Source organism: Melozone crissalis, unplaced genomic scaffold (genome assembly GCF_028551555.1).
Source record: "Melozone crissalis strain CALT ecotype California unplaced genomic scaffold, PUWL_Pcris_2 ptg000033l_1, whole genome shotgun sequence".
Classification (NCBI taxonomy): Eukaryota; Metazoa; Chordata; class Aves; order Passeriformes; family Passerellidae; genus Melozone; species Melozone crissalis.
Window position 1 is genome coordinate 8,752,434 of NW_026535811.1, and position 27,191 is coordinate 8,779,624.

The 27,191-nt window shown below is 41.8% G+C and overlaps 1 protein-coding gene across 1 annotated transcript; it reads right to left on the reverse strand.

The window, feature by feature from the left end:
• Positions 1–1,923: 1,923 nt before the first annotated feature.
• Positions 1,924–24,636, reverse strand: DUSP16 (dual specificity phosphatase 16). The gene is made up of 6 exons (XM_054282056.1): positions 24,047–24,636; positions 22,710–22,848; positions 11,434–11,597; positions 8,219–8,378; positions 7,411–7,534; positions 1,924–3,735 (listed from the first exon to the last, which is right to left on the reverse strand). Exons 1-6 carry the CDS (start codon positions 24,275–24,277, stop codon positions 2,613–2,615), a joined length of 1,941 nt encoding a protein of 646 aa, XP_054138031.1. The 5' UTR covers positions 24,278–24,636; the 3' UTR covers positions 1,924–2,612.
• Positions 24,637–27,191: the final 2,555 nt, after the last annotated feature.

Sequence of the window (27,191 nt, forward strand, 5' to 3'; positions counted from 1 at the left end):
AGCTGCTCCTGTCATTGATGACCACACCTGCAGGGAAAGGGGCGTCCCATAAAGGACAAGGCTCCTGCTCTCCGGGTCCTGCTGCAGGTAAAACACTCCACAACTCCTTCCCCAGCCTTCTGTATAAACAGGTACCATTTCTGATTTTATTTCATCATAACATACATGTAATGCTCATGACACAACAAGATGAGAAACTCACATCTCTCTGAACCATTTCACCAGCTTGCCATACACCAAACATGCCAGGTATGCCACACACCAAATGCCATATGTTATATTCATTGTGAATATGTACACATTTTTCCCTCTCACATCCTCCACTTTGCTTTTCAGCCTTCTGCAAACCATTTCCAGTATTGTTCAGGTATGAGCCAGGGCACCACCCTGTGCAGGACATGGGGTTAAGGTTTCCTCCTCTGGGAACCTGCCCTACACCTTGGATTTATCCAGAACACACTGGGAATCATGAGGAGCCACCTCAGACCAGATTTCAGTTCTTCAAAAGGCAATCAACCAAACCAACCCCAAACACACAAAGAAGGGGAGCACATACATGTCTGAGGAAGCACAGAGGAGGAAGAATCAGTTTCTGTCCCTAGGGATTGATAGGTGTTCACTCCCATTAACTGGTTTAAATCAAAGCCACCCCCTTTTCCTGAAATGTGGCTGAGAGGAGCCTGCTCAGCTGTTAACACAGGCAAACACTCACACAGCTGAAAATAGCTGTGATGTCATCACTTCCACTGCAGATGTAAACAGAGACAAGTGGCAGCACGTTCAGTGAGCAGCCAGCACCTGACACAGTGGCCAGGCTGGTGACAGCCTCTCCCTTGCCCAGCCTCTTGCACACACAGCACAAAGAGCTGAGCAGAGTCCTCTGGGCTCAGGGACTCCTGGTGCCTCCTCTCTCTGTGCCTTTTGCACTTTTTAGGATCACGTTAATCAATGCTGTAGCTTTCAGTGCTATTTTCAACGGTCCATTGTAGGAAATTAAAGTCACATCCTAGCCACGAAAACAAAACAATGACAAAAATCTTCTCCACTTTTCAATATAGTAAAACCTGAGATTTGAGTCACAAACTAGCTAAACTTACAGTAAAAAAACCCCAAACATAACCCAAGCTGCTGACTTGAATTAGGGCTTCAGTTTGCTGCTGACAATTTTTTTTTTAAAGCTGTTGGCCAGGGCTAATTATTTGTTACTACAGTTTTCAGCTGCCTGCACTGAAATGGGACAAAAGAATACAGCCTCTCCTCAAGGTGTTCTGAGGGTGCTGGGAAGGCCCTGGGGGCAGGAAGGATGCAGCTGAACACAGTGACTCGGTACCATCCCTCGCTGAGCTGACCATAAACCTCATGGCAGTGAGCACATGGAGCCAAAGGTGAGCAGCAGCCAGGGTGAGAAGGGAAGCAGCTGGGTCATTGTTAAAAACATGAGAAGGGCTGTGCCTCGTCTCATGTGAAACCTCCATCCTCGAGATGGGGGTGTCTGCCCTGGGTGCTGAGGGGGAGGATGTGGCAGAGCCTTGAGCATCTGCAGTTCCACCCTAGAACTGCTCAGTTAAGAACAAAACCCACCACAGCTCATTTTTACCTTAAAAAAAAGCCCCAAACATTTGAGTTGTTTTTCGGCAACTGAATTGTTAATGGGCAAGAAAAGTGTGTTGTGGCCACTCGTACCAGCCACTTCTCTTGCATGTAGCTCTATGGATCAACCACTCCTTTATAGCTTAGAAGCCAAAGCAGCTACCCCTCTCCCAGAAGCCAGTTTAGTATCAAAAATACAAATACTTTATCAAAAGACTGGGGGAAACAGTCCTAAGTATGGTTCATTCATCTTTTAAGATTAATTGCTGCTGAGCCAACTGAAACACTTGTGCGTGGACAGCTTTAAAAAAAAAAATTAGACGTGGCCAGTCATTACTTGTTCACATTGTTTATGAACTCACTACCAGCATGTGGCAGCCATAAAGCCCTAGTTTATTTTATGTATTTTTGAGGTACTGGGGTTTTTTTTTTTTTCTCTGAAGCAGCTCTCTAGCGAATCACCTAAAGCCTATTCATTAGAACAATAGTTACACCAGTATTTACATTTGTCTGAACGGTGTGTTCAGACCAGCCTTGCTGTAACCGGTCCCTATGGCCTTTGGAATCGCTCCCAGTCTCCTTTTCTTTCAGGAAAAAGGTCTCCCTCCAGAGGTTGGCTCAGTGTCAGGGCTAAGGTGCACTGGTGAGGACGTGGGGCACGGGGAGGGAAGAACACAACTAGTTCTGACAGGTAGGAGCGTGGTTCAGTGGGAGCAGAGAAAGGGTTTGACACCAGGAGAGCTTCCTTGTTAAAAGCCACTGAAAGGACGGGCAATCCATTGCACAGAATTGCTTCCTCTGCCAGGGAAAGGTCTGTGAAATGTTCTGCCCTTCTCCCAGAGAGGAGAGGAGAAAAGCCCAGCAGCAACCTTGGTCTCCCTGCAGTACCACCCTTTCCCTGGCTCCCAGCAAAGCCTCCGGTTCTTCCCTCCCCGCACCTTTCTACCCAAAGTTTCAGATTTACAGGGACCTCTCACACGCCGGGAGAGCAGCTCTGCCACAGTCACAGGAGCCTCCGCCCCTCAGGACACTTCAATGATTTCCATGCTGCCTGAAAAGCTGGACTGACTGCCCACTTTGCCCAGTTCCTCTCTGGACCTGTTGTCCGCCAGGATGCTCTCCCCGAACTCCATCTGGCAGCTCCTGCGCTTGAACTGCTTCTCGAAGGAGCTCTCCTCGTGCCAGCTGCGCCGGGAGTCGCCGCGGTCGGCCTGGCGGGCCCGGCGGCGCACGGCGCTGGGCTGCTCGCAGCCCGAGGGCAGCTGGCTGCAGCTGTAGGCGGGGAAGGCGCCGCCGCCCCCGAACACCGCCGAGGCCGAGTAGAAATGCGAGGAGGACTCGGCGGCGAAATACCAGCTGTTGGTGAGGGACGAGGGCTGCGGGGCCAGGATGTCCGAGTGCCAGCCCTTGAGGCCCAGCCCCGCGGCGGACTTGGCCAGGTGCTGCTGGCTGGTGGAGAGGCCGAACACGAAGTTCGTTCTGTAGGTGTCCTCCACGCTGCCGCTGCGGTGCAGGGGGTACAGCAGGGGCCGGCCCGCGTGGGGCCGGGAGGCCGCGCTGTCCAGCGGCCACGGGCCCGGGGCCTCCTGCGGCCGCGCCGCCTCCTCCTGGTCGGGGCTGCTCTCGGGGCTCTGCTCCGCCACCTCCTGCACCGGGGAGAACTGGCACAGCTTGCCGCTCCCCTCCAGGGCAGCCGCGTGTTTGTAGTACTCCAGCGTGTCCTCGGAGGAGGCGAAGCCCTGCACCGATGCGGTGACGCAGCTGCTGCTCGCCGAGTAGGACACGGATTTGATATCCAAGGAGAAGGAGCGCTTCAGGCGGTTGCTGTCCTCCACCTTGTCCAGGGAGACGTGCATCCCGTTGATGCCCTGCACCAGCGGGCCGTCCTCCAGCGGCGCCGGGTGCCCGCGGGTGTCCGTGGGCTTGGGCTCCAGCAGCTCCGAGGCGGCCGAGAGGCAGAGGCTGCTCTGGCCGCCCTCCAGCACCTGCACCTGCTCGCTGCTCTTCTCCAAGTGCAGCAGCTTCAGCTTGCTGCTGATGGGGCCTGGCTGGCCGCTCTGGTTCTTGAGCTTCTTCTCGAAGTCCAAAAGCTGGCCCAGGAAGTTGAAGTTGGGAGAAATGGTTGGCCTCTTTTCTTTCACAAATCTGGTAAGAAGGGGACCAACAAAGAGAAAATTAATTCAAGAACCTGTTGCTCAGATAACCCTACACTGAATGTTGTGAATGTCTACAGCCTATTGACTTGGACTAAGGTTCAGTCAAGCATAAGTGACTTGAGGTTGGAGTTTAAAAAAGGCAGTTTAAAGCAAAATGATGCTTGCTGCATGCTCTAAATTGTCTCTGAGAAAAATGCCAGTCACTTGTTTTTAAAATTTTGGAAGTTAATAGTAATAAAATGGTTATAAAAATAATGATACAATTAGAGTAATAATAATTTGGACAAATTGAATTAGGACAATATGAGACAATAGAGACAAAGAGTTGCAGACATTGGGGTACCTTTTTCTGGGCAGCACGAGCCTGAAAAAGGACACCCCTGAACAAAGGATTAACCCTTAAAAACAACAGCCTGTTGCATATTCATACACTTCATACATGATGCATAAATTCCATTCAAACACAGGATTCTGTCTGGTCAGTGTCAACAACTTCTTCTGACTCCTGACAGCGCCTTCGAGGTGGGAAGAAGTTCATTTCTGATAAGAGGGCAATAAATTCTTTTTCTCTGAAATATTCGGGTGTCCTGTGGCTGCTACCTCACTGTGAGTCCTTTCTTTAAAAAAAGTATCCTACATAGCTTAGTTTCTATTTTAACATTTTTATAACCTAAAACTATGTTTAACACACTACTTAAGAGAATTAATATAGCATTACTTTCTAACACAACACATAGAATATTCATTTTAATATTTACGAAAAGCCAATCATAAAATACACATTTTTCACATCTCTATAGTTTCATTTTTCACATCTCTTCTTTCCTACCTGTCTGATTTGCAATACAGATAAATAAGGACTTTGCTTTTAACAGGCTGCACAACAGAGGTGCCCAAATCCCTCCTCCTCCAGTTTTGGTTTTGGTTTTTTTTTAACAAACATTCCTGGAACTGTGCTTAACCACATGACAAGAGAATTAACAAGGAAAGAAACCTTGAGGAACTAAATCTAGTACAAACATATATATGTGTCACTGGGAAAATTAAATACTATTAAAAATGAAACCTGTCTGAGGAAGTGTACAGAAGATGAGTGTGCAGTCATTAAAAGCAGAGTGAGAAAAATGGAAAGGTGTACTTGTGGATGTGAGTACATGCTAGCACATGAACAATGTCAAAACTTGCATTTTGTATTACTATTTTTTTTGAATTTGCCAGAGAACAAACAAACCTAGGAGTAGTCAAGCTGACACTATGACCTGGAATATCAGATTGCACAAACTGATAGTGGAAACTTCCACCAAGAAGTGTAACACTGGCAAATGGAGAAATCTAGTGAGTCTCCTCAGGAGAAACTCTGTAGTTTGTCCTCTTAGCATTTGATGTGAAGGTTTTTAGCAATTTGCCCAAGAATTCATAGTCTTTGTTAATTTCCTTCCAGTCAAAATTGTTGTACTTGGGTTAGTTATTAAAGGAAGGTCTTTCTTGCCTGTGGCCTGGTAGCCTCCCCAACACTGTTCTTTCCACTTTCTCCTCTCCCTCCAAAATACAGGGCAGTCCCAGATTTAAAACTGAATTTTTAAAAACGAAAATAGTAGAGAAAGCATGCTGGATCCCCTGACAAGTTTTACAGATTTGCAAGCTTTTTCATCTCAAAATATGCATTGTTTTTTCCAATTGGAAAACATGTATAATGTTTAATTCTTATGTTTATTTCTGTTAAATAGTTCATTATACAAAAGATTTTAAAAGTTTATTTCTTTGACTTTGGCTTCAAGGAATAGTATCACCTTTATATTTTTGTAATAGTGTTAGACAAACATTTTATCTAATAGCTTCCACTAATTCAAAGAAAAGTATTTTTCTTTTAAGCTTGGCCAACAAGAGATCCCAAACCAATGAGTGAAATGTTCTGCAGATGATTCTCCCTGAGCCATATCAAAGGAAATATGACAGAATATAATCTAAATTTCACAGCAGTTGCTCACTGCTAAGAGAAGTAGACTTACTGGGATTAATCCTTCACACTCTGTTCATGCTTTTGATTAAGATACAAATTAGAATTTAATGCAGAGATTTCCTGGAGGAATTTAGAAGCTCCCTGAAGCAGTTCCTTGAGGTGTGTGCATTTTAGCAGTGTTTGGTTCTCTACAGCTCTGCCCTCAGCCACTACAGCCTGAGACCAGGCAGGTTTTTTACTGAGCTCACACCTTGCACAGTATCTGTCCACACTGACTGTAATTCATGTTGTTATCTGTACCTGAAAAACCAAGCTTTAACTTCTTAACCAAACCTGTTCCCCGTTGGAATTCCTGCACAACACCAAGCTACCACAGGCTCCAGTAAGGAAATGTGGGAAGTGTCCCAACACAGCAGGAGAGAGCTGTAGCTCAGGCACCTCCTGCATGCAGCTTTGTCACTGCACACATAACAACATTCAACAGCTTAAAAGAAAAGTGTCTGTGGAAATCACATTCCACACATGGCAATACCCAGTGCATATCTCTCTGTCCTCATCCCTGTTTTAGGGATGGTGGTTTGGAATCACACACAGGTGACAACTCCTTACAGTGATGCCCTAGCTGTGCCAGGGAGCTATCAAAAAGAAAATCATCATTTTCTGTACAGCACAACAAAGCAGTTGGTTAAAGTAAATAAAGTAAGAAGTAACACTTTCCTACGTGGTGGGTAGGAAAGTGTTCACAATCCAAGTAGAGATAAAATGGTCTCTGTAAAGGAGGAAAGGGAAGGGGGTCTCCACAAACACTACCAAATGCCAAATGAAGTGATATTTCAAAATGCTTTCCCACACAGTTTTTGACTGACTTCGAGAGCAACAAAGAAGCTTTCTCCATTCCTGGGCATTTCACTTTCAGGCAGCTCTCTGTGAGCACTACCAAACTGTAGGAGACAGATCCAGCCCAGCATTTGTCCCAAGTGTGGCTCTAAATACCCTCAGTTCTCTCTTCAGCCCTGATCATTCTGCTGTCCCTGTGGCTCCCAAGATGCTGTTACATGTGTCTTTGTACACAACAGCTGTGGGTCAGCAATGATGCTCCCACCAAAACACTCCCAGACCATGCACTGCTCCTGTGCAGCAGGATGGAGAGGAGAGCTGGAGGACATGGGCTGAGATAAGAACAATTTACTGGAAGCAGTGATGAGATTAGAAAATGAACAGTAACAGCACCATAGTAGTGGCAGAGGGTGTGAGAAAGAAGGCAAATGATTCACACCATGTGGGAGCCTCAGAGTACCTGACCCTGCCTCAGAAGGGACCCTTCCCCTGCTCCCAGCAGTGACAGGAGGTGGCACAGAATAACCTCCAGGTCCTGGCCATGCCTCTCCTGGCTACTGCAGAAATTAACCCTGTCCTGGCCAGAAGCAGGACAAGACACGTACCTTGAATAGGCAGTTTACATTCCATGTATTTACCTGCTTGGATCAAAGATATTCTGCAGTGACCAATTAATATTAGCTGTGTGATATCTATTCAACAGCATTAATCTGTTTCTGGAGGAAACCTATGCTTAAAACAAATGTGGCCAGTGAACTACCAGGTAAAATGTCTCCTTCTACCCTTGGTCATAGAACCTTTTATCATCCACCCTAAAAACAGGGCAACAGGCACAAGAGTTAGTAGGAAAGGAAGATTTGTCCCTACCTGTAAGCTTCATCCAAGGACATATCCATTCTTTTCATGATGTAGGCAATGGCAATTGTGGCAGAGCGAGATATCCCAGCTAAACAGTGCACCAACACATGGCCATTGGATGCTTTTGCTTTTTCTGCATGGCAAAAGAAGTTGGAAACTGTCAAACTCAGCAGCATCATACCAGGATAAAAAGTTTTTAAAGAAAGCAGTGTTATTGAAAATTATTCAAAGCTTCTAATTGAACTGCTAATTGCAAATCTCATGGAAGCTTGAAACAAAACTCACTTATTTCCTCTAGCACTGTGTAGTAGCATTGAGTATAGAAAAAGCATGACTACACACAGGAAATATCCTGCAGTCACAGCATAGCTCATTTTAATGTGCACATAAACAGCCCTATTTAGATGTCTGGGAAAGGTGATTGTTTCTAATTTTATATGCAAGTAAAAAGCCAGCATTCATGATGGAACAATCTGTCCAGTTCAGACATGGCTAGTGCACTTCCCAAAGGTAAAGGCAGAAGTTGTATGTCCAAATTTCTGACCCACCCTCTGCAGACATACATCAGGCATCTGAGAGGCTGCCTGACAGCAGCTCTGAAGTGTCTTTGTTCTGTAAAGCAGCAACATGCAGTGGCACAATCTCCCCACTTTTTGCTGCTGTGCTTATGGAGTGATGCTGATCATGTCCACAGATCCTGAGGGCATTTTCACACTGCCCAGAAAGAGCTCTGGTCTTCTCCAGCCAAAACAGCACAGCAGACACACAGAGAAACTCAAGCACTGTTTGAGAGAGAGAATTAAAATTTTCTACTCACCTATAAAATCCACTGATTTATCCAACCAAGGCAAAATTTTCTCACAAAAGCTGTCATTCACAGGCACTCTGAGGAAATGGGATTCTGGAATAAAATCAGGCTTTGGGCAAGTATTGCTGGCATTCAGGACGTAGCCAATGTCATTCTGCTGCATCAGCTCCTAGGAAAGAGAGGAAGATTAAGCCTAGAAAAGTCAAATGGTACCTTTGGCACATTACAAAGCTAAAGACCAAACTGAAATTTGTGTTGGAATTGCTCTAGCTGTGTAAGGAACATTCTTCTAGGAAAAAGAGAACTCCTCAGCTTTGAATTCTTCTAACAACCTCTAATGAGACATCCAGTGTGTCCAAGTAACATATGGCCTGCAAATCCCATAAAAATGAAGTTAACAAAGAACAGAAGTAATGGTAGAATACCTTCTGCTACTCTGAAGCATCACTTCCAAGAGAATGAACTTTTTGCTACTTTGGTTTAAATTCTCAGCATGCAAACTGACAACAGACACTTCCCACATGCAGTTTGCTGACCTGAATATGTGTTTTCCAGATCACATATCTGGGACTGAAATTGCCCCATCACAGATATTGGTGGGAAATAGGAAATGAAATGGATGCCTCCTCCAGTCACCTCTCAAGTCCAGGATTTCTAAGGGAATGTGCAAAACTCTCTCAAAACCTCAAGGAAAGAGATTAAGATCTTTAATTAAACCATTTCCAGACAGCACTGAGTGGCATTTTTTAGGAGTCCTGCTCTGTGATGTACAATTTCAGTTTTTAGTCTCTAGGCCTCTTGCCTCTCACAGAAATGTCACAGGAACAAGCAAAGACTCTCAGTGTACATTTAAAAGTCAACTGGGCTTTTAAGTAAGTCAGTTTTCATGACTGAAATAAAAGAGAGGTACCTCTTTTCTGCATCTCTCCATATGCATGGTATTCAGAGTTGTGCAAAGTAGTTTGGGATGCAGTGGGCAGCTTAGTACAAAAAGAAGTAGTACTGGAAGAAAATATGGAAGAAGTACTGGAAAAGTAGAGATGGCTCCACCACAAGCCATCCAGTCTCCTCCAAGGAAGCATCTTGACACAGAAAAGCACTTTAGCATGTTGGACTAATGCTTATCAAACTGCCCTGGTTCAGAGAGGATCTGGCAGTAAGTGACATGCAACATGGCTTGGACACTACTTACACTGAACATAAACACTGGGGAGCTTCTGGCCAGATTTCTATGGAAGCTCTTATCTCAAAATAAACATTAAGAAAAAGAAAACAACCCAAAATCTGGTTTTAATCCTTTTTCTTTCATAGCAGATATATAATAAAGTTTGTCAATCCATAGGAGCAACAGCATGAACAAATTCTTACACTGCTGATTTCAACTGGAATACAAAGTCACAGAGCCAAATGATTGATTTTTCCCCATATTCTTGCTGGAAGCATAGACATCTTTTAGTGAGGAGAAACAGGGAGATGCTTATTGAGCAGAAGAGCCAGAACTCTGTCCTGTTCAGTCAGAGCAGTCTAACCTGTGATGTTGAGCTCTGGTACCCCACACTCATGGCGCAGCGTGGACAAATGGACTGCCATGGTCAGGTTTGTTAAGAACATAGCTAAGGGGGGGGTGATGAATTGGGAAGAATAGAAAACCTTATTATTTCTTTTAAAACATAACCATTGATGGGCTGCACGGTCCAGCCATCACAGTTATGCCAGGTTTTTGATGTAGGACTGATTATTCATATGGAACAAGAAGGCTGCAGATGCCAAAGTCCGAAATCTGCAAGCCAAGAAAACCACCCCAAAATATTAGTGCTTGTCTTTCAGGTTGAGGCTAAAGAAAGAAGTTGTGCTTCCTTCTGTTCTGAAGAATCAATCATTCCCACTGTGACATGCTCCAGTGTAATAACCATAACAGTGCCTTCATTGTAAGGCACCCAAGAGGAAAAAGTGAATTACGATGGGAGGAAGATCCAGAAATCTTAATACTAACAACTCTGTGAAAAGAAGGTAAATGCTCTTTTGTAAGCTTATTTACATTTTATGACTTGTTTAATCTGAAAATTAATAGCACCTTAAAATGTTATTTTGTTCCAGGAAATAAAATCCAGGTCTGGAAGAAAAGAATAGTTATGCAAGTGGGAAGGCAGAAAGTTATACATTTTAAATGCTAGCACAAGCCATGAAGTGTAAGTAGGAAGCTCCTTCAGGGCCATAACCACACTACAGATTGCTCTCTGTCACACTAACTTTCAGAAAGGACACTGTCACTCCTATGTAGGTTAGAATCCAATTTTCCTCTCTTTCACAAAGAGCAAGGAAGATCTGTGAAATTAAATACTGTCTTGCAAAGCCACCAGTCTATCAGAGGAAAATTACCATAATGTTAAATGAAAATAACCACTGAGACCCAAAATGAGCAAACTTTTCTTAGAACTCTTAGGGAGTTTAAACGCTGTTTTTTCCTAGCACTTGAAGGAAATACTAAAACCAGACAATCTTCCTTTGTCCTGCTGTAACCATGAATATAATTGTGTCAACCTCCAAGACCTGCCAAAACAAAGGTCAGAGCTGTGACAGGAATGCACTTGACCTGCTGTCATGGCAGATGTGACAGTAGGGTTGACAGGTTCCTGAGGAATGTACCATTCCATCTGCCCCAGCATGAAGGAGAAAGACACCCAAGTTTCATGACATGACCCATAGATTAATTACATGGTGTGTGAATCACTGCTTCTCCCACAGCTTTCCATGGCTTGTGCATTACCTGCCTCCACTGCTGCTGTTTCACAGCTGTAATGATGCCCCGTGATGGAAGATCCCTGGAGATCAGATACTCCTTCCAGTGACCCATGTGGCACCCAGAATGCTCACCTTGTTGAGGACATCTCACTGAGGACATCCAGTGACCCACGTGGTGTTGCTCTGATTTTTTAAGTTTTTCTAAGCCTTCTGTTGTTTACATTCTTGTAACAAACTTTCTCACACACTTTATGTAAATAACTTATTGTTTTGAATTCTTTTATGGAGGAGGAGAAATTTGATGGACTGTTGGTTTGTCCAGTGTCATTGGAGAGGTGACTCTCCAATCCACTGTCACTTTTGGAAATCTATAAATGTTGGAGTCCAAAATTAAAAGTACTTTTTTTACCTTGGGAGAGCTGCGTGTCCATGTCATGTTATTTTGTGTCCTATAGTGACAACATCGTACCCAGCATGCTCACCTTGTTGAGGACATCTCGCTGACACCCAAGGTAGAGATGAGGCAGGATTCTGGTTGGGCCAGTGTTGGAAACAGGTAGGCAGGGTTGAGAAATGCAAGTAGGGATGAGTGTGGATTTTCCTTCACAGAGACCAGGGAAAGAGCTGGAGAACTCAGCAAATCCACCTGTGAGAGGAAGAGCAGGTATTTAATCTACAAACGTGCTGGTGCCCGTGCCAGTTGTGGGAGAGCAGCATTTAGCATGGGAGATGGGGAGGCACTGAGGGGCAGCAGGAAAGCCTTGGCAGAGAAGCTGCACATGTGCCTTTCCTTAGGTCAGCCTTGTGGTTCTCCAGACAAAAAGGGAATCACAGTAATCCTTGGTTTTTCACTCCCTAGACTATAAGAAGAAATACACATCTTTCTGTGGAGCCATACATCAGCAGCCAAGGCCTGGCTACATATTCCCACTCTGTCTGGAATAGTTATTTCTCTCCCTCCACTTCTCAGAAGGTTTTGATGCTTCTTCCCATTCTTAATATGTGGAAATGATTCTTCAGAAAAACAGGCACAGCACCCACCACACCATAAGCTGGCACACCTTTTAGTCTCCACCCTAGCAAGATGCTTTCTAGACACTTCCTTCTCCCATATCAGCTTTATACTGAGAGCTCATTAAAAAAATTCATACTTACTCCATTTGGTAAAAGCATTAATATGCATTTGGTAATGCTTACTTTTAAAATCCTACATTACTAATTAAAATCCTGCAGTACTATTTAAAATCCTGCAATCATTTTGTGTGCTGCTCCACAATTAATGTATTTCATCCAGGACACTGGAAGAAGTTTCATCTTTCAAAACCACACCAAGCCAAGGCTTCTCCATCTCAAGTGGGGGAGGTGAAGCAGAGGGAAGACTTGCAAAGCACAGTGAAAATCCTCAGCTCTTTCCTCCCAGATGAGCAGAGTTTTAACTGAAGGAAGAGTAATTATAACCTATTCAGAATGGAGCACCTTTTTATCATCAAGGAATTGAAGCACTGACATGCTCAATCTGCCAAATGCTATGTTCACTATGATTACAGTTTGAAGATGTGAATTAAAATTACTAAGGAATAAGCTAATGTACTGTTTTGCCAGGGCTTGCATTACCATTGCCTGAATTATTCCTATTCTTTAGCTTTTAAAATCTATATCATTAGTAAATGTTGAAATACCAAGGCAAGAGTGTGTAACAACCCATTTTATCTAATAAAAAAGCCAGCAAGCAGATTCTAGAGCAAGCATTTTATGAATTAATTCCTGTTCAGTCTCCTGAATAAATAAATAAATGAATGAACAAATAAAATAAAAAAACTGACTATTTTGTGAGACAAGCTAAGGCACTTCTCATCAGCAACACAGATCCTGCTTGTTCCATCAAATGAGAAGAAGGGTTTGCAAAACAATTCTCTCACATACTTGCTAAATTTTTTTCTGTATAGCCCAGTGTTTTCCTTTCTGTTACAGGAAGCATTCCTTGAATTTATAGGCAGTGTGTACCTCTGAGATTGAATGTAAGCAGTTATTTGAGAGGATAGTGAAGAAGAGGAAATCAAGGATTTGCCTTGGTTTCATTTGCTGATCCTTTATTTTCTGGGAGCACTGTTGGCTGCTTTGTGGATCCTCTCACTGACATGGCTGGAACTAGAGAACTCCTTACAAAGAAGCTGCAGAAGCAAGGATTTTACATCTGTGCTATCTTTGCAAAAGACTACATGGGAAAAGTTCAGCAAAAAAGGTCTTTCCAACTACCTAGGGATTGGTCTCATTTCTGTGTGAAACCTGTGGCAAGAAATTAAGCAGGAAGCTAATGTGCAAAACACCTGAGATTTTGGGGAGATGGAACCCATGCTCTGTCACCCTAAGATAAGAAGCACTCTTTTATTTTATTTTTATTCTAGGACTATCGAGGCAATTTAAAATGATTCAAGATCAGATGCTTCAATACTTCCTCTATGGCATGCATCCTTTCAAAGTCATGTTTTGTCTTTTCCACTCATGCTTTCCTAGTAACATGTTGCTTCAGGATTTTTACAACATGAATTACACTCACAAAACTCTCAAATCTTCAAAGTCTGACATTACACTGCCTGCCTTTACATGTGCACCAAGTGAACCCTCCTTTCCTCTGAGCATATTTTAACCTGGTATTAGTATCTGTGCTGAACTGATTTGAGAAAGCGCAAACCCAGTGATTTGTTTCAAATATTAAGCTGTCTTCCCTGCCATCCTCTAGGACCAAGTTTTCAAAAGGTTAATAGCTTTTGAATCAATCTGGCTTTGCTTTCTGGCACTTCCCAATATGAAAATCCCTTCTAGGTCAATGTGTATGGAAAAATTGCTTTAAAAGCCCACAAGCAAGCAAATCCCAAACCAAGAAAACACACTCAGATATGCATCCTGCTTAAGTACCAATTTCTTTAAGTGCCACAAACTGTCAGGGGTCTGGAACAACAGCATCTACATGCACAATCTCTAAGCTGTCATGGCATTATGAGACTCATTTCTGTTCAAAAGAACTGTACTCATCACTCTTTGCTTGCACTAACTTATAAAACGTACTTATTTTTAAAATACACAGGGAAATGTATTAAAAAACCCTCAGCACCTAAAAGTGTATAGAGAAAAAGGATTTATTTCAAATGTCTCTGTTTTCTAACACAGATGGTGGCTCCCCAGATGAACTCTATGACCAGTCTACATGAGGAGCCTCTTATGAGGAAAGTGTTTTAAGCACTCAGACCACCTGTACACTTCTGCTGTAAATGAAGCAGTTTTCAAAAAATAAACATTTGGAAAATTAATTTAGTCTACAGGTAGGAATGCAGAACAGAAAATTGAGCCTTAAAAGAAAAATGGGACAGGTTTTGTTTCACATTCCATAATTTGGGGATGACCTTTGCAAGAAGGCAATTTTTTTCCTTGAAATCTCCTTACCTACCTCAGTTGGAACAGGGACATTGGCAGCACTGTGCAGTTTGTTTTAATTAGAGAAAATACACTTTTCTTCTGGAGCTAGGTTTTAATAACACCCTTTCTCCCAGCACTGCTCCAGCCTCACGTGAATAATAAATCAATTGCAAGAGCATGTTGAAACTATGGGGGGGAGGAAAGCAAAAAATCCACACATCATTAACAGAGCTGCTAGGTTAATAGAGTTTCCCTGAATTCTTTGATAAATGTCACTGGGCCTTGGAAATACATGACTGACAAATAACTCCAAAATAGTCTCTCCTCAATAGCTCTGAACCACTCAGGTTTTCTGTATTCTTAGTGGTAAGCTGAGCTGAAACAGCTCTCTTGACATTCAACAGGATGTCTCTACAAAACCATGTCAAGGTGCCAAAAGCTCTCTGCTTTTGCAGCCCTTGTGTGTGGCAGACAACCCAACACCTCCCAGTCCTTACAGCAAAGTGTTTCTTGCTTACAAGCCTCCACATCCATTAGCAGAATTCTGGCAAGAGCCAGTAAACCACTTGATTGCCCTGTTGCTATGGTTCTGCAAAGTGGTGACTACAGACTTCCCTTTGATCCAGGCTTCCCTAACTACAGCTGGGATCCTAAAGGTATGATCTCTAAAGGAATCTTGGTATCAGAAGTGTCAGCTCCCTTCTCAGCCAGCTCAGGAAGCAAAACAGGGCCAAACCCAGAATGGATGAAAAAAGTAACAAAATTCTGTGGTAAAAGTTATTCCTCCTTATAGATTCACTGCCTAAGTCCTTATATAAACAGAATTCCCAATTAACTTTGCTAGAAACCGAAGAGGCAGGGAAAGAATATGGGATCAGGAGGCAATAAATGATAGAGAAATATTGTTGATTTGGGAAGAGCTTCCTTTCACTGAGGGAATGGAATCCATCCAGATCCTTATGATTAATTAGTTTAACTACCACTAAACGCAAATCACAAATTAATTCAGAGGAATGGCTCCTGGGAAGCACAAGCAGTTACAGCAGCTCATTTCTCTGTGTTCTGTGGAAACAGAGCAGGAGCATTCCAGTGCTGCCATCTGCCCTGCTGCAATCACAGACAGCTCTGCAAACCACTCTGCAGGATCATCTAAGCCCCAAAGGTCTGGATTGAACATGTAGTTGTTCAATCAAAAGTTGTGAAGTACTGATCATATTTCATTGTTTTTATCCAATATTTAATAAAACCTTTCCAGTTAAATGACACCCTGACAGGACAGGTAAATGGTTCTTATGTTCATTCCATGTTACACTGCTTTCTCTTCTTCCTCCTGGTCTTGATATTTCCTTCACTGGGATGTCAAACCATTCAGAGATGTGACCATAATTAGACAAATTCACAGAGAACATACTAAGTACTGATTTGGCCCAGGGAAAAGCAAAAAGGTTAAATAGAAGCATCAGTTACTACAAAATCCCTTTTCAAAATGCAAGCATTGTTTCTCATTCAGAAACAATGACAGACCACAGATGCTCCCTCATACATCCATCCTATCTCTCAAATGTATTTCTAACATATAGGAAAAAAAATCATCAGGAGGCAATCCTAATATCTCTTTATAGTTGCTCATAACATTACTGTTGAAACAGCCAATTCTTGAAAACAGCCAAATTCCTTTTCATCATGAAGTGTCTGCAGAGATATTTACACCAGAATTTTTCTCCTTAATCATCCAGAGATGCTCTTGCTGATCAGGCATGTGCATACTGACAAAGCAGACAAAGGAACAGAGATCTGACTGTGCTTCAAAGATAAGGTGAGAGACACAGAAAACATGGCAACCCCTAAGAGCTTGGATTCTCTAAAACTCCAGGCTAAGAAAAGCCTAAGAAGTGTTTAATACAACAACCCTGCAGCTCCATGTGCCTCACCCAGGAGGCACAGAAAGATCCTGTCTGGTGCTCCTGATGGAGTAAGAGACAATGGATGTGTTCTTTTTTCACATGGAGTCTGCTGGAAAAGACCACAGACAAGGCACACTGGTAACAGAGTAAACTGGCATTTTTCTGAAGTACCATTTAAATCAGATATTGCTCCTTTCCTCCCTGTTTTGGATTCTGACTGTTCTGAAAAAGCCAAAGGGAGAAATTGGTTTTCTTCAATGAATTCTTGGAAACAGACTAGAAGCTACTTCCTTCCTTTTCCCACAAGACCTACTTGTCTGCCAGTACATCAGTGTTAATTCAGCATCAAAACCCATTATTTTAAAGCAGGGAGTGGAAAAGGTCTGAGACCCAAGTGATGAGTCAGAAAACCAAAGACTACATGCATGTACTCAGAAAGCACTGCAAGAAGGAGAATATGAAGCTTGTGGATTTAACAGGCAATCCCACCTTTTTAAATCCAGAATTTTCTTCTTCATTAAGGGCACTAGTTATTCACAATTTTATATAACCACATACTAATAAATCTTATATTGCTATCCCTTTTTAAAAAGGAATATTGCCATACTTTTTTTTGTTGTTAATTTAATTTTACATTTTAAAGGAAATAAAGATTAAAAAAGCAGGAAAATTTGCAATTACCTCTAAAACATAATATTTAGGCCCTGTGATTCTAAGTAAGCCTCACCAAATGCCAAAGGTATGCAGTGGAGTAACTCATATTTAGCTTTTGGGGCTTTCTTTTCCTCTCCTAAATAGCAATTAGAATTTGTTAGTGTAAATACTGATTAGTGCCAGGGCAGTAAGGTAACATCACCAAAAACTAGGCTAAAAAAAATAAATCAAACAGCACTACAGCAAACACAAAATATCCAAACACCGAAGTTTTCAGTTTGCTTTGCCTCGGAGGCTCTCGGTGCTCTTTCCCAGTCACATTCCTGTTGAACATTAACGTGTTTATCTAAAAGCTGCAGTATAGATTTTTCCCCTTGCCTTAAGGAAGGAAAGCTGTAAACTTTCTGACTCACAAGTTTTATGTATCTGCAATGTTTCCACTCTGTTTAAACGAGGCACTACAATTGCCGCATTCCAGCCCCGCTCCGCAGGGACCCGTGCCATTTTCCATTACATAAGCTCAGGCTGGAGAGCCCTGTTGGGAGGGCTCCCATCCCATTCCTGTCCCCCCTCCTTCCACAGGATCCAAGGTTTCAGAGCTTGGGGAAGCCAGGGGTGTTTTTATTCCAGAGGTGCCCCGTTATTCCAGGTGTTTTACAAGCACAGCAGCAGGGGAAGTTCTTTGCCCTGGAGGGTTTCTGCCTTTGGTAAGACAAGGTTAATAGGCAGGTTAAGCAAACAGGGAAGGGAAGATGTGTGAGAATGGGGTCGAGCTTCCCATCCCACCCAAGTGCCATATTCCATGTGGCATGGCAAGTACAAAGAGCAGAGTGGAGCCCCTCACTCGCCTTTTCTGCCTTTAAGGGGAAAAAAAACCAAAAAAACCTTCACCATAATTTCAGTCAATTAAATTTCACAGGCATCCAGAGGTATCCAAAACAAAAGCAAACTTAACAAGTTATTCTTGGGTTTGAGAAATGTTATGTGAGCTCTACTTTAGTCAAATCTTGTTCTCTCTCAAAAGACAGGACACACATATGAAAGTAATAAACCCTACTCCCATTCTTCAAGTGCTTAAAACAATTATGGCACTAAATGAACACTGAAAATTGCATTTTAAGTACAGAGGGTGGGAGGATAGTCAGAGGCCTGACTGTAGCCAAGGGTACTTGCTTTTCTAGGCTCTCTTAAAAACTGATGGAGAGGGAAACTTTTCAAAGGGGTGATTCAGAACGAAGCTCCTCTCTCACTCTCACCTCCTCCCTGCCAACACTGGCTGTACTCCATGGGTTATGGGACCACTTGGGAATATTGCATTCCCTCAGCAAGATTTTACCTTTCTCAATAGAGGCTTCCTTCTGATGGAATCAACCAGTCAGAATGCCAGAAAAGCTGGCATCATTGTGCAACAATTTCTTCTCCTCCAAATAGAATATTGGCAGGATATTTAACAGCTCATTCACACTAAACTTTCTTTTAACTTCACACTAAACAGATAAACTGATTGTTGTAATTGATGACCATCACCATTTTAAGGTGTGCTGGGGTACTCTACAAAGACTTCTATGTAGGAAACACTCAGAACATCAGTAAGCCATAACTGAAAGTTATAAAGCTCAAAATCCAAATGTTTAAAAGGTGTCAGGATGTTTGCCAGAACCTTTTGCCTTCTTTCAGTCCACACTGAACCACATGGCACTCCCTTACTTGCCATAGGGGACTGCAGAAACTGGGAATAAAGCCCTGTGTCACAGCCCTGGTCCCTTCAGCACATGGAAATGACCAGCCCTACCTACAAGAGAATATTCTTCAGATTTCCTGCTCCCCTGCCACAGGGAATTCTTCCTTGGAGATAAAGCAGGGAGAAAGCACTGGGCTTCTCTTATCTAGGCTTTTCTTTAGGCAAGTAAGACAGCACAATGGTGAATATACCCTAGAGATGCTTTAGTATTTTTACACTAAAGATTTCTTTAAATGGGCTTCCAATTTCAAATATTTCTAAAATGAACAGCAGGGTAAAGAAGACTGAAGTAGAGTTCCTGACTTGCTTCCTTCTCCTCATATCTTCCATGCCAGTCTTCCATTTGGTATACACACCTTGTCAGGTGAGGGACAGGTTGGGGAAAACAAGGAATCGGGAAGTTTCAACAAAAACATACCTTTTGCCACACTCCCTGGGTAATCACTCACTGCTTTGTTTCCAGGACCTTTGTCCAATCTCACTGAACTCATTCTGCCTAGGGTGCCCTTCACTGTGCATGCATATGACCCCAACATTTGTCACTGAATAAAAAACCAATAACTTATTTATTTCTCCTTATTACTCCTTCTCCTAGGAAGAATCCACTACATCCCATTACTGCTGATATTTTTCATAGGCAGAAGTGTAACAAGAGATTAGAAGGCAAGTCCCCACCAACCATTGCTTTGAGAGGAAGGCACACAGTGTTTCAGTGTTAGGCTATCACAGTTTTTAATGACACTTTGTACATATAGAAGGGTTTTGTTTAGGTTTCTTTCCTGTCTTTTAGGATGCCTTCCATTTAGACAAAGTGTTCTCAACACAGACCAAAAAAAGTTTTTAAAAAGTCAACACAAAATAAAAAGCTGTGCTTCACCTTCTTCACAGGAAACATTTGAAAGGTAACTGTCTGAAGACATCTGTGCTTGAATGAGTAGAACTAAGCCAGATTAAAAGCAGGGGAGAACAAGTATTTAAGGCAAGTAGAATATGAATGCTTCCATTCACAAAGTGAAATAGAATTTAATCAAGACTCTTGATGTTTACTGCCTTAATGATGATCATTCAAGCAAAAATCACTAGTCTCTCCTAACTGTTTCTGCAGAGCAAGCAGGAAAATCATAACACGACTAACTAGGGAAAGGACTACATTGCAAATCCAATTCTCAAACTATGAGAAGGAATCAGAGGACATCTCTGTGTTTAAGTCTTACTTAAGTCAGAGTAGAAGATGCCATGATGGGAATGAATTAAGCCCTTGGTGCCAACATATCAGTATTCTGTGCTCTGTTAAAAATTAAGTACCACATGGAATATTTAATTCCTGAAAACATTCCTCACCAAATTATGAGTATTTTTATGAGGTTATATCAAGATCTTAAACTAATTGGTAAGGGTTCCTTTGAGGTCTTTACAATAATTACTTCAATCAAAAACAACCTCCAGGGCAGAGCACGCCTTTATGAACAACCTAAATAAAAAACCACTTTACTGAGTGCTCAGTAATGGGGGGTTTCAACAAGAACAGAGGCAGGAATTTCAGATATTTGTTAAATACTCCTTATTCCATCCCAACAAAAAATATTTTCCTACCCCAAAATGTTTAAGGTCACTGTTTTAAATAAACCAGATTTAGTGGCATATGGAAAACTCAAGTCCAAAGGTTCTTCTTTTTACACAGTACACTGACCCCTGCCCTCATTATGGGCTATAAACATTTATTAGATTTCGTCATCAGCTTGCTGAGACAACATATTTTATCTAGTTTCCTACAGCCACATATCAATAAACTCCAAGGAGCTTTCTGCAAGACTGAATTTACCCAATTCTCCTTCACCTCACATCCTAAAAGGTTTCTTGTGTATGCATTGAGTAGCTAGATTTTTAACAGATGTAAAAAAAGTACATGAAATAAACACTGAACTGTAATAGATCAGTAGTAAATAATTTCCTTATATTTCCCTTTTTTTCTTGTCCTCCTCTTCCACTGGTTTTAAAGCTATCACTTGTTTTTGCATTCATAAATATCCCCATCCTAGCTATAAACAAAATTTAACAAATATATAAACAAATATACAAAAAATAAACAAATTTCTTCTTATGTAAACAAACATAAGAGGAAATTCTCAAACCTGATGTTTGCCATTTGACACACTAAAGTAAAAGTCCTGCTTTTTATGAGGAGGATTTTGACACTTTAGATTCCCAAACTAACCCTTACCAGCTGTGTGTGGCTAAGTTCACCCCAGCTCATGTGCACAACCATCCTGCTTGTAGCTTAGGAACATTTTCATCTTGAACAGAAAACACCCACATGCTGGAAATGAAAAGAGAACCATTTCTCCCAGTATCATTATGATACATGCAAGTGGTGATTGGCCAGATGATGCACTGGGAAGCTGGGAACAGCTGGAAACAGCTTCCCTTCCTGGTTCTGGGCATTCCTAGGAGAGCCACAGGCCAGTCTGAGAGAGGAGACTCTGAGCACTTCTTTCACAGGGTCCAGCAGATGAGCCACAAGATCAAAGACATGTCTCACACAAGTGAGGAAGGGAAGTTCTTGACACTTTCCTGTGCTTGGCCCCTCCCCAACACATCCCTGCCATGAGGTCTAATTCTCAGTTGCAAGAGAGGTGTTTCTGTCTTGGAAATTAAATTGAGGACAGTCTGATTCCTCCCTGGAGCTGTAATCTGCTTCAGGTTATTGAAAAACCCTCAGGACAGCTGAGCAGAGTTGAGAATTTGAACGAGAAAAGGATTTCTGAGGAGATACTGTTTCTAGACTGGTTTCTTTTTCAAATACCAGTTTTCAGTTTAAGAGAGTATTACCCACTTCTTTGAGCACTTTTGCATTAAGCATTTACTGTGCCTACACACCACACAATTCTTGGTAGCTCATATGTAAGAAGAGTTACCTAATCTAATACTGTAATCCACCACCCACAGGTGTAATTCTTACCTAGACAGCAAAGAAAACAAAATCACCAACCCTAGCCAAAGCAAAACCCACTTGGCTTACTGTAAGTAAAGCTCACAGGAGCACCAAACTCATGTCCAAGTGCAGAAATCATTCATTTTCTCTGCAATCACTTTCAAAACAAGTTGAGAAAAGTTCTCTCTCAGTACCACAACCTCTCACACTGTCATGTGAAGTCACTACAAACTGTAGTGAAACCCTGTTGCTTAGAGGAAGGATCTCTCGGGAGTTATTTCCTTTCTCCCACCATTATTCAGTGCTTGTGTTTCAGCATTTCTCAGACACAAGGTGTACACCTCATTAGATCACTGATCCACTCACTGCAATGGATTTCCTACTTAAATTTGTCATTCCCTCCTTTCAGCCTTGGATCTACTTCAAGCCCCTCCTTGCTCCTTCTTGTGAACACTTTCTGCTGTTCCATGACTGAAATAATGGCACTAACACATGCTCAGAGCAGCAAATCCTGTGTTATAAGGAACTGAATTACTATAGATTCTTTGACCTGGGATGTAAAATAAAAAACAAAAACAGAAAAAAAAAAAAAAAAAGAAGGAGAGTGAAGGAAAAGACCTAAATAAAGTTCTACCACTTAGGGAGCTGAAGTTTAAAATGTCACACAAACTAATCTCAGTAACTCTGGAAGATAATTTCCTTTGTTCTTATTTTAGCAATTACCAATTCAGTAAGGAAGAGATTTTCTTCCTACCATGTACAATACTTAATAAAACAGGGAAGCCCATTTTTTTGCTATTTTTTGACCCTAAAGTAGAAGACATATGCCTCTAAAAACCTCTGCGTTGCTCCATTTCCATTTACACAGACTAATCGTGTAATATATCCCCTGTAAGATGCAATTTCTAAATACTGCATGTATTCTGAGTGTCACTATATGCAAAAAGAACTACAGAAAAGTCTCTGCTGTAACTGAAGTTTATACCTGCACTTGCAAAACTGTACAGGTCTGCTATACCAACAGCATTTTCTTTTTTCTCTTTATTCAAGTGTTTCAGAGGTTTCTTTTGGTACATGTCACCTGAAAGGGGTTTCTTTTTTGTTACATCTTACCTGAAAGCAGATGCACAGAGCTGAAGTTCTTCTCCAGTTTGCCCAGGAGCACAGTAAGAAAACAGTCAGATGAGAGAGAGGTCACATCTTTAGAACTTTGGTCATACACCACCACTTCCTGCTTGCAATCAATTTCAATCTGAAACACAAGGAACTCAGAGTAAAACAGGAAGGAGGAAGATGATTAAAAGCCCCACATTATCACCTCCATCAGGGTTCCTACATATTTGCTATAAGAGCAGTTCAGATATATAGATTTCTTATGCACTTGTTCACTAAACAGTTTTTATTTTATACTTCATAAGCCTCACAGATTTAATTCCATGGAGAGTTTGTAAATTGATTATTTGCTGCAAGTTGAAGCCCACTACACAAATTTCTATCATTTGGTAATTTTATGTCACTTGTGAATTGCTCTACCTTCAGCCAGGATGGTGAATTTGTTTAAAAGCTGAGCTTTTGAGAAGGTGGCCCTGCCTCACTTTCTGCTGGTGAATTTGTTTAAAAGCTGAGCTTTTGAGAAGGTGGCCCTGCCTCACTTTCTGCTTCTGAGAGTTTTCTACATAAACAGTAAAGAGACCTTAAACTGCCTCTAAGCCGCGCACATTTTGGTTACCTGCACAACTTTATATATAAAATAAAAAGCTTCATTTTTAACATGTCAAAGCAACAACATAGTAGATTATTTTTGTACCCAAAACATGTGAAACAAATATCAATGGATAAAAACCCCAATATCCCCCCCACAGACACACACACACATATTAATTTTAAACAGCATAGCTATTTTCTTTTCACTGATAACACTATTTGGAGAAAACCACACCCCTCCTCCCAAATAAACAAACAACAAAACAAACACCAACATTCATCAAACTACCCCATGAAATGCCCTTTAAACAGCAAGTAGGAGCCAGGACTGACAGAGAGGCAGTTTCTTTGCAAACCAAATGACCACTTGCTAAGCAAGCCCCACCACCACAGACCCCCAAGAATCGTTCAAAGTTTAGGGGAGACTGTTTCCTGCCTTAATTATATAAATTTGAGGGACCGTGCTTTGCAAGACACACAAGAATCCTGAGAACATTTTTTCCTGAGTAATTTCTAAATCCCTTCCCTTTGTCACTGATTCTACAAAGAATCTAAGGATAAACTCAATAGTAACCAATACCCTCTTTGATCAGGTAACATCTCAGTCCTCTAATCTTGTCAGGCTTTGGTTGTTGGTTTGGTTTTTTATTATTATTTAATTAAATACTGAAGGAAAAATCATTACAAGTTTCTTTCCAGCCACTCCTTTAAAGAAATACAAGGAACAGGAGGAAAATGACCCCTACCTTGTGTTTTGCTGAGTGCTGAATGAGCTCTGTGATCAAAACTTTGTCCTGCTGCAGCCTGCGCTTCATGAGCTTGGAGCAGTTGATGTTGATGGCATCCAGGATGTGGGAGGTGTTGTACTCCACAAAGGGGCGGCTGTCAATCAGCAGCAGCTTCTCTGTCCCACTCTCCAGCAAAGCCACCAACTTCTCGGGGACAATGAGCTGGGTCCTGATCATCTCATGGGCCATGACAACAGCGAGGCCTCTTTCCCCACCGCCCTCTCTAATTTGCTGCGATGATGTAATGGCTGTGTACTCAAAGGCTTAGCCACACCATTGTGCTAGAAGTGTATGAGGTCATGCTGGTAGTGACTGGCAAAAGAAAAGTTAAATCCATTTTCAGAGAGAGCTGTTGGACCGAGCGTCGTCTCCTGCTCCCGGCCGATGTACAAAGGGTTGGCTCCACAAAGCGCCCCTCACGTCTGATTCATCGGGACACGACTACGGAGTGGCCATTGCACAATTCACACAAAAGATGCTTTCTGGCTGCTGCTGCATTACATCATTCTTTACCTTTGCTCCCACCCATCAGCTTTACACCAGATTGAGAGCCTGTAAGAAGGGGAAGATGAAAAAAAAACCAAAAAACACAAACCAGATGAGGCCATGAAACTTCGCAGAACAAAACATTCAGCTCTGAGGCTTAGCTCTACAGTGGGCCATACATGGAATAAACACATTCCTGAGGAGTTCTCCTCTCCGCTGCATGTGCCAAACACCTAGAGAGAGCATTGGCAACTGCAGCCTCTGAATCCATTCCAAAGATCTTGCCTGGACAATTATCTTGTATTTCAGGCAACATAGCCAGCCTTAATTGCAGACTTTTGTTGCCACTAGCTCTGCCTCTTCACAAGACTTTGTTAGAACATAATTAAGAGATGCTGCCCTAAATCATGGTATTCCTTTCAATAGCAAAACTATTTAAATGCATTTCAGCACTGCACTGCTTAGTAAGAAGTAAAATTTGTTTTTAAAACACTTAAACATTTTAAATATTAAACATTTCAAAGTTTAATGACTTGGAAAATATTTCACAAAACAGCACTGCAAGTTGGGAAACTGAAACTACACAAAGGAAAGGACCAAACTTAGATCCACCTCTCTGAAGGAAATGCTTGAATAGAAACCAGGACAAGATGCCACATGAGGACACAAGCATTTTATTTGAATTAATCACCAGAGATGGATGAGGTCTCACACTATTGGAAAGTAAAGCAGTGAGCACTCTTCTGTTCTTCCTAGAGCTGTGTGATACTTACGTGAGATGTGTAACCCCCAGCACTCTAACCTTAACTAAAGATTATGCTAAATAATCTTTGAAACAAACTACATTTCTCTACAATTAGATCCTGACAGCATCTGAACAACATCAGCTGAAGGAGTGGCAGCAGCAGAGCAATAAAACCCCAACACCTTTATCCCCCTCCTTGTAGCACTGCCTCACAGCTGCCCTTGGGATCCTCAGAGTGTCCCAAAACATATTCTGATGGCACAAGTCCTTGTAGGAACGCTCCTCAGAAAGGAGCCACCACAGGGCTACAATCTTTGGGGATTTAGCTCACATTTGAACTTAGATTTTATAGTGTTGACTTGCTGCTTCCATTTGAGAGGTTTGTTATTTACCTTAATTACAAGAGAAGTAATGAATACTAACCATCAATAGATTTATATTAAAAGTCCTGTTATACCAACAGGCCAGTTGCATTTGGCACTGGGAAATCCCAGGACTGATGTTTTACTCTTTAGATATATTGTACAAATCTACATTTACACAATGTTAAGCAAAATAAATTCTGCAAAAAGTACAAACTTGATGTTAACAACCCAAAAGAGGAAACTGGAAGTTGTTTCATGAGTTTCACGTGGCAATACAAGAAAAACACCAGCTTCCACACAGACAGACATTAGGCTGACAAAATGTGATCTTCCATTTGTCTGATTTAGTGCTGTTGTGACAGTGCTGTTAAGCTTGCCCAGATAAATGGAAGCACATAGCAGTGAAGTGCACACTGCTCTAAACTACAGTAAAAAGATTGGAAAATGTACTATACCAAGTTTTAATTAAATGTTTTAAAGAACCTGGTTGGCAGGTGTGCTCCTCCTCAAAGAGCAGTCATTATACACTAGTCTCAGGAAGGTATCAAAAGAAAATTGATTATCAAAATGACATTATGCAAGTGGGGGGGAGGTGGGGGAGGAATCTTGATAGTTATGTTGAAATTTTCCCACCCAGGAAAAAAGTATTCTGCAATTTTTAAAATTTCTCTTCACATGTCCTGTCACAAATCTTGATTCTCTTTTATTCACATCAAAGGTTGCCAGATACCAAATCCACTGAACTCAATGAAAACTTTTCCACTGGCTCTAGTGGGAATTGGCTCCAGCTCCTTTGCAAGCTAGACAGTTTGTTCATGAACTAGACAGTTTGTTTTGATGGATAAATCGCTGACTTAAAGCTCAAGTAATAACAGGAAAATATAGCAGCAGAGAAAGTACAGAACTCTAAAACGGATGCTGTTAGAAATAACTTAATCTTTAATTTGCAACTTTCAGTTTGGGTATGCTTCTTATCTTCTAAAAGCTTGCTGTTTGCTTTCTCAGCCTTCACTTTCATACAACAGAGGCTTGTTTCAGAAGACTCTTGTGAAGAACTCAAACCAGTCATATCTGGTGACAGAGTAAAGAGCATGTAAAGAACACAGGGCAAGTGGGCTTCAGTCAAGAATCCTTTAAAATAGCCCTATTACCTTAACATACCAAGTACCTTGAAAGGATTCTGTCCATGGTTTGAAAGCAACAAACTTAACAATAATGTCACTTTGAGTTATTGCAACTGAAGTCCTTTATTGACAGGAACATCTCAATGGTGCTAGAGAGAAACAACATTTTATGAAGTACAGGATTTTATTTTAATTCTCTCAGTTTCTGGAGCTATCAGTGTTTGGGTGTCTTGCCTGGGACCAATCTAAACAAGAAGAACTGGCAGCCTCTTGCTTTAGGTAAACACTTGAGCACTCATCCTATTCCTCATGACTGCTCTTATCATTCAGCTTCTATGAGGTGTTGAAACATCTGTTTAATTTCAAATGCATTTGTAAAACAG

What these genes read in the sequence shown, in the direction of transcription:
- DUSP16 (XM_054282056.1), bottom strand. Translation starts at nt 24,277, where the DNA reads ATGGCCCATGAGATGATCAGGACCCAGCTCATTGTCCCCGAGAAGTTG. An exon ending in CTCTGTGCATCTGCTTTCAG is followed by an intron (nt 11,598 to 22,709) that starts GTAAGATGTAAC and finishes TTCCTCTCACAG; the next exon opens with GTGGATTTGCTGAGTTCTCC. An exon ending in TCCTTGGATGAAGCTTACAG is followed by an intron (nt 3,736 to 7,410) that starts GTAGGGACAAAT and finishes CCTTCTTACCAG; the next exon opens with ATTTGTGAAAGAAAAGAGGC.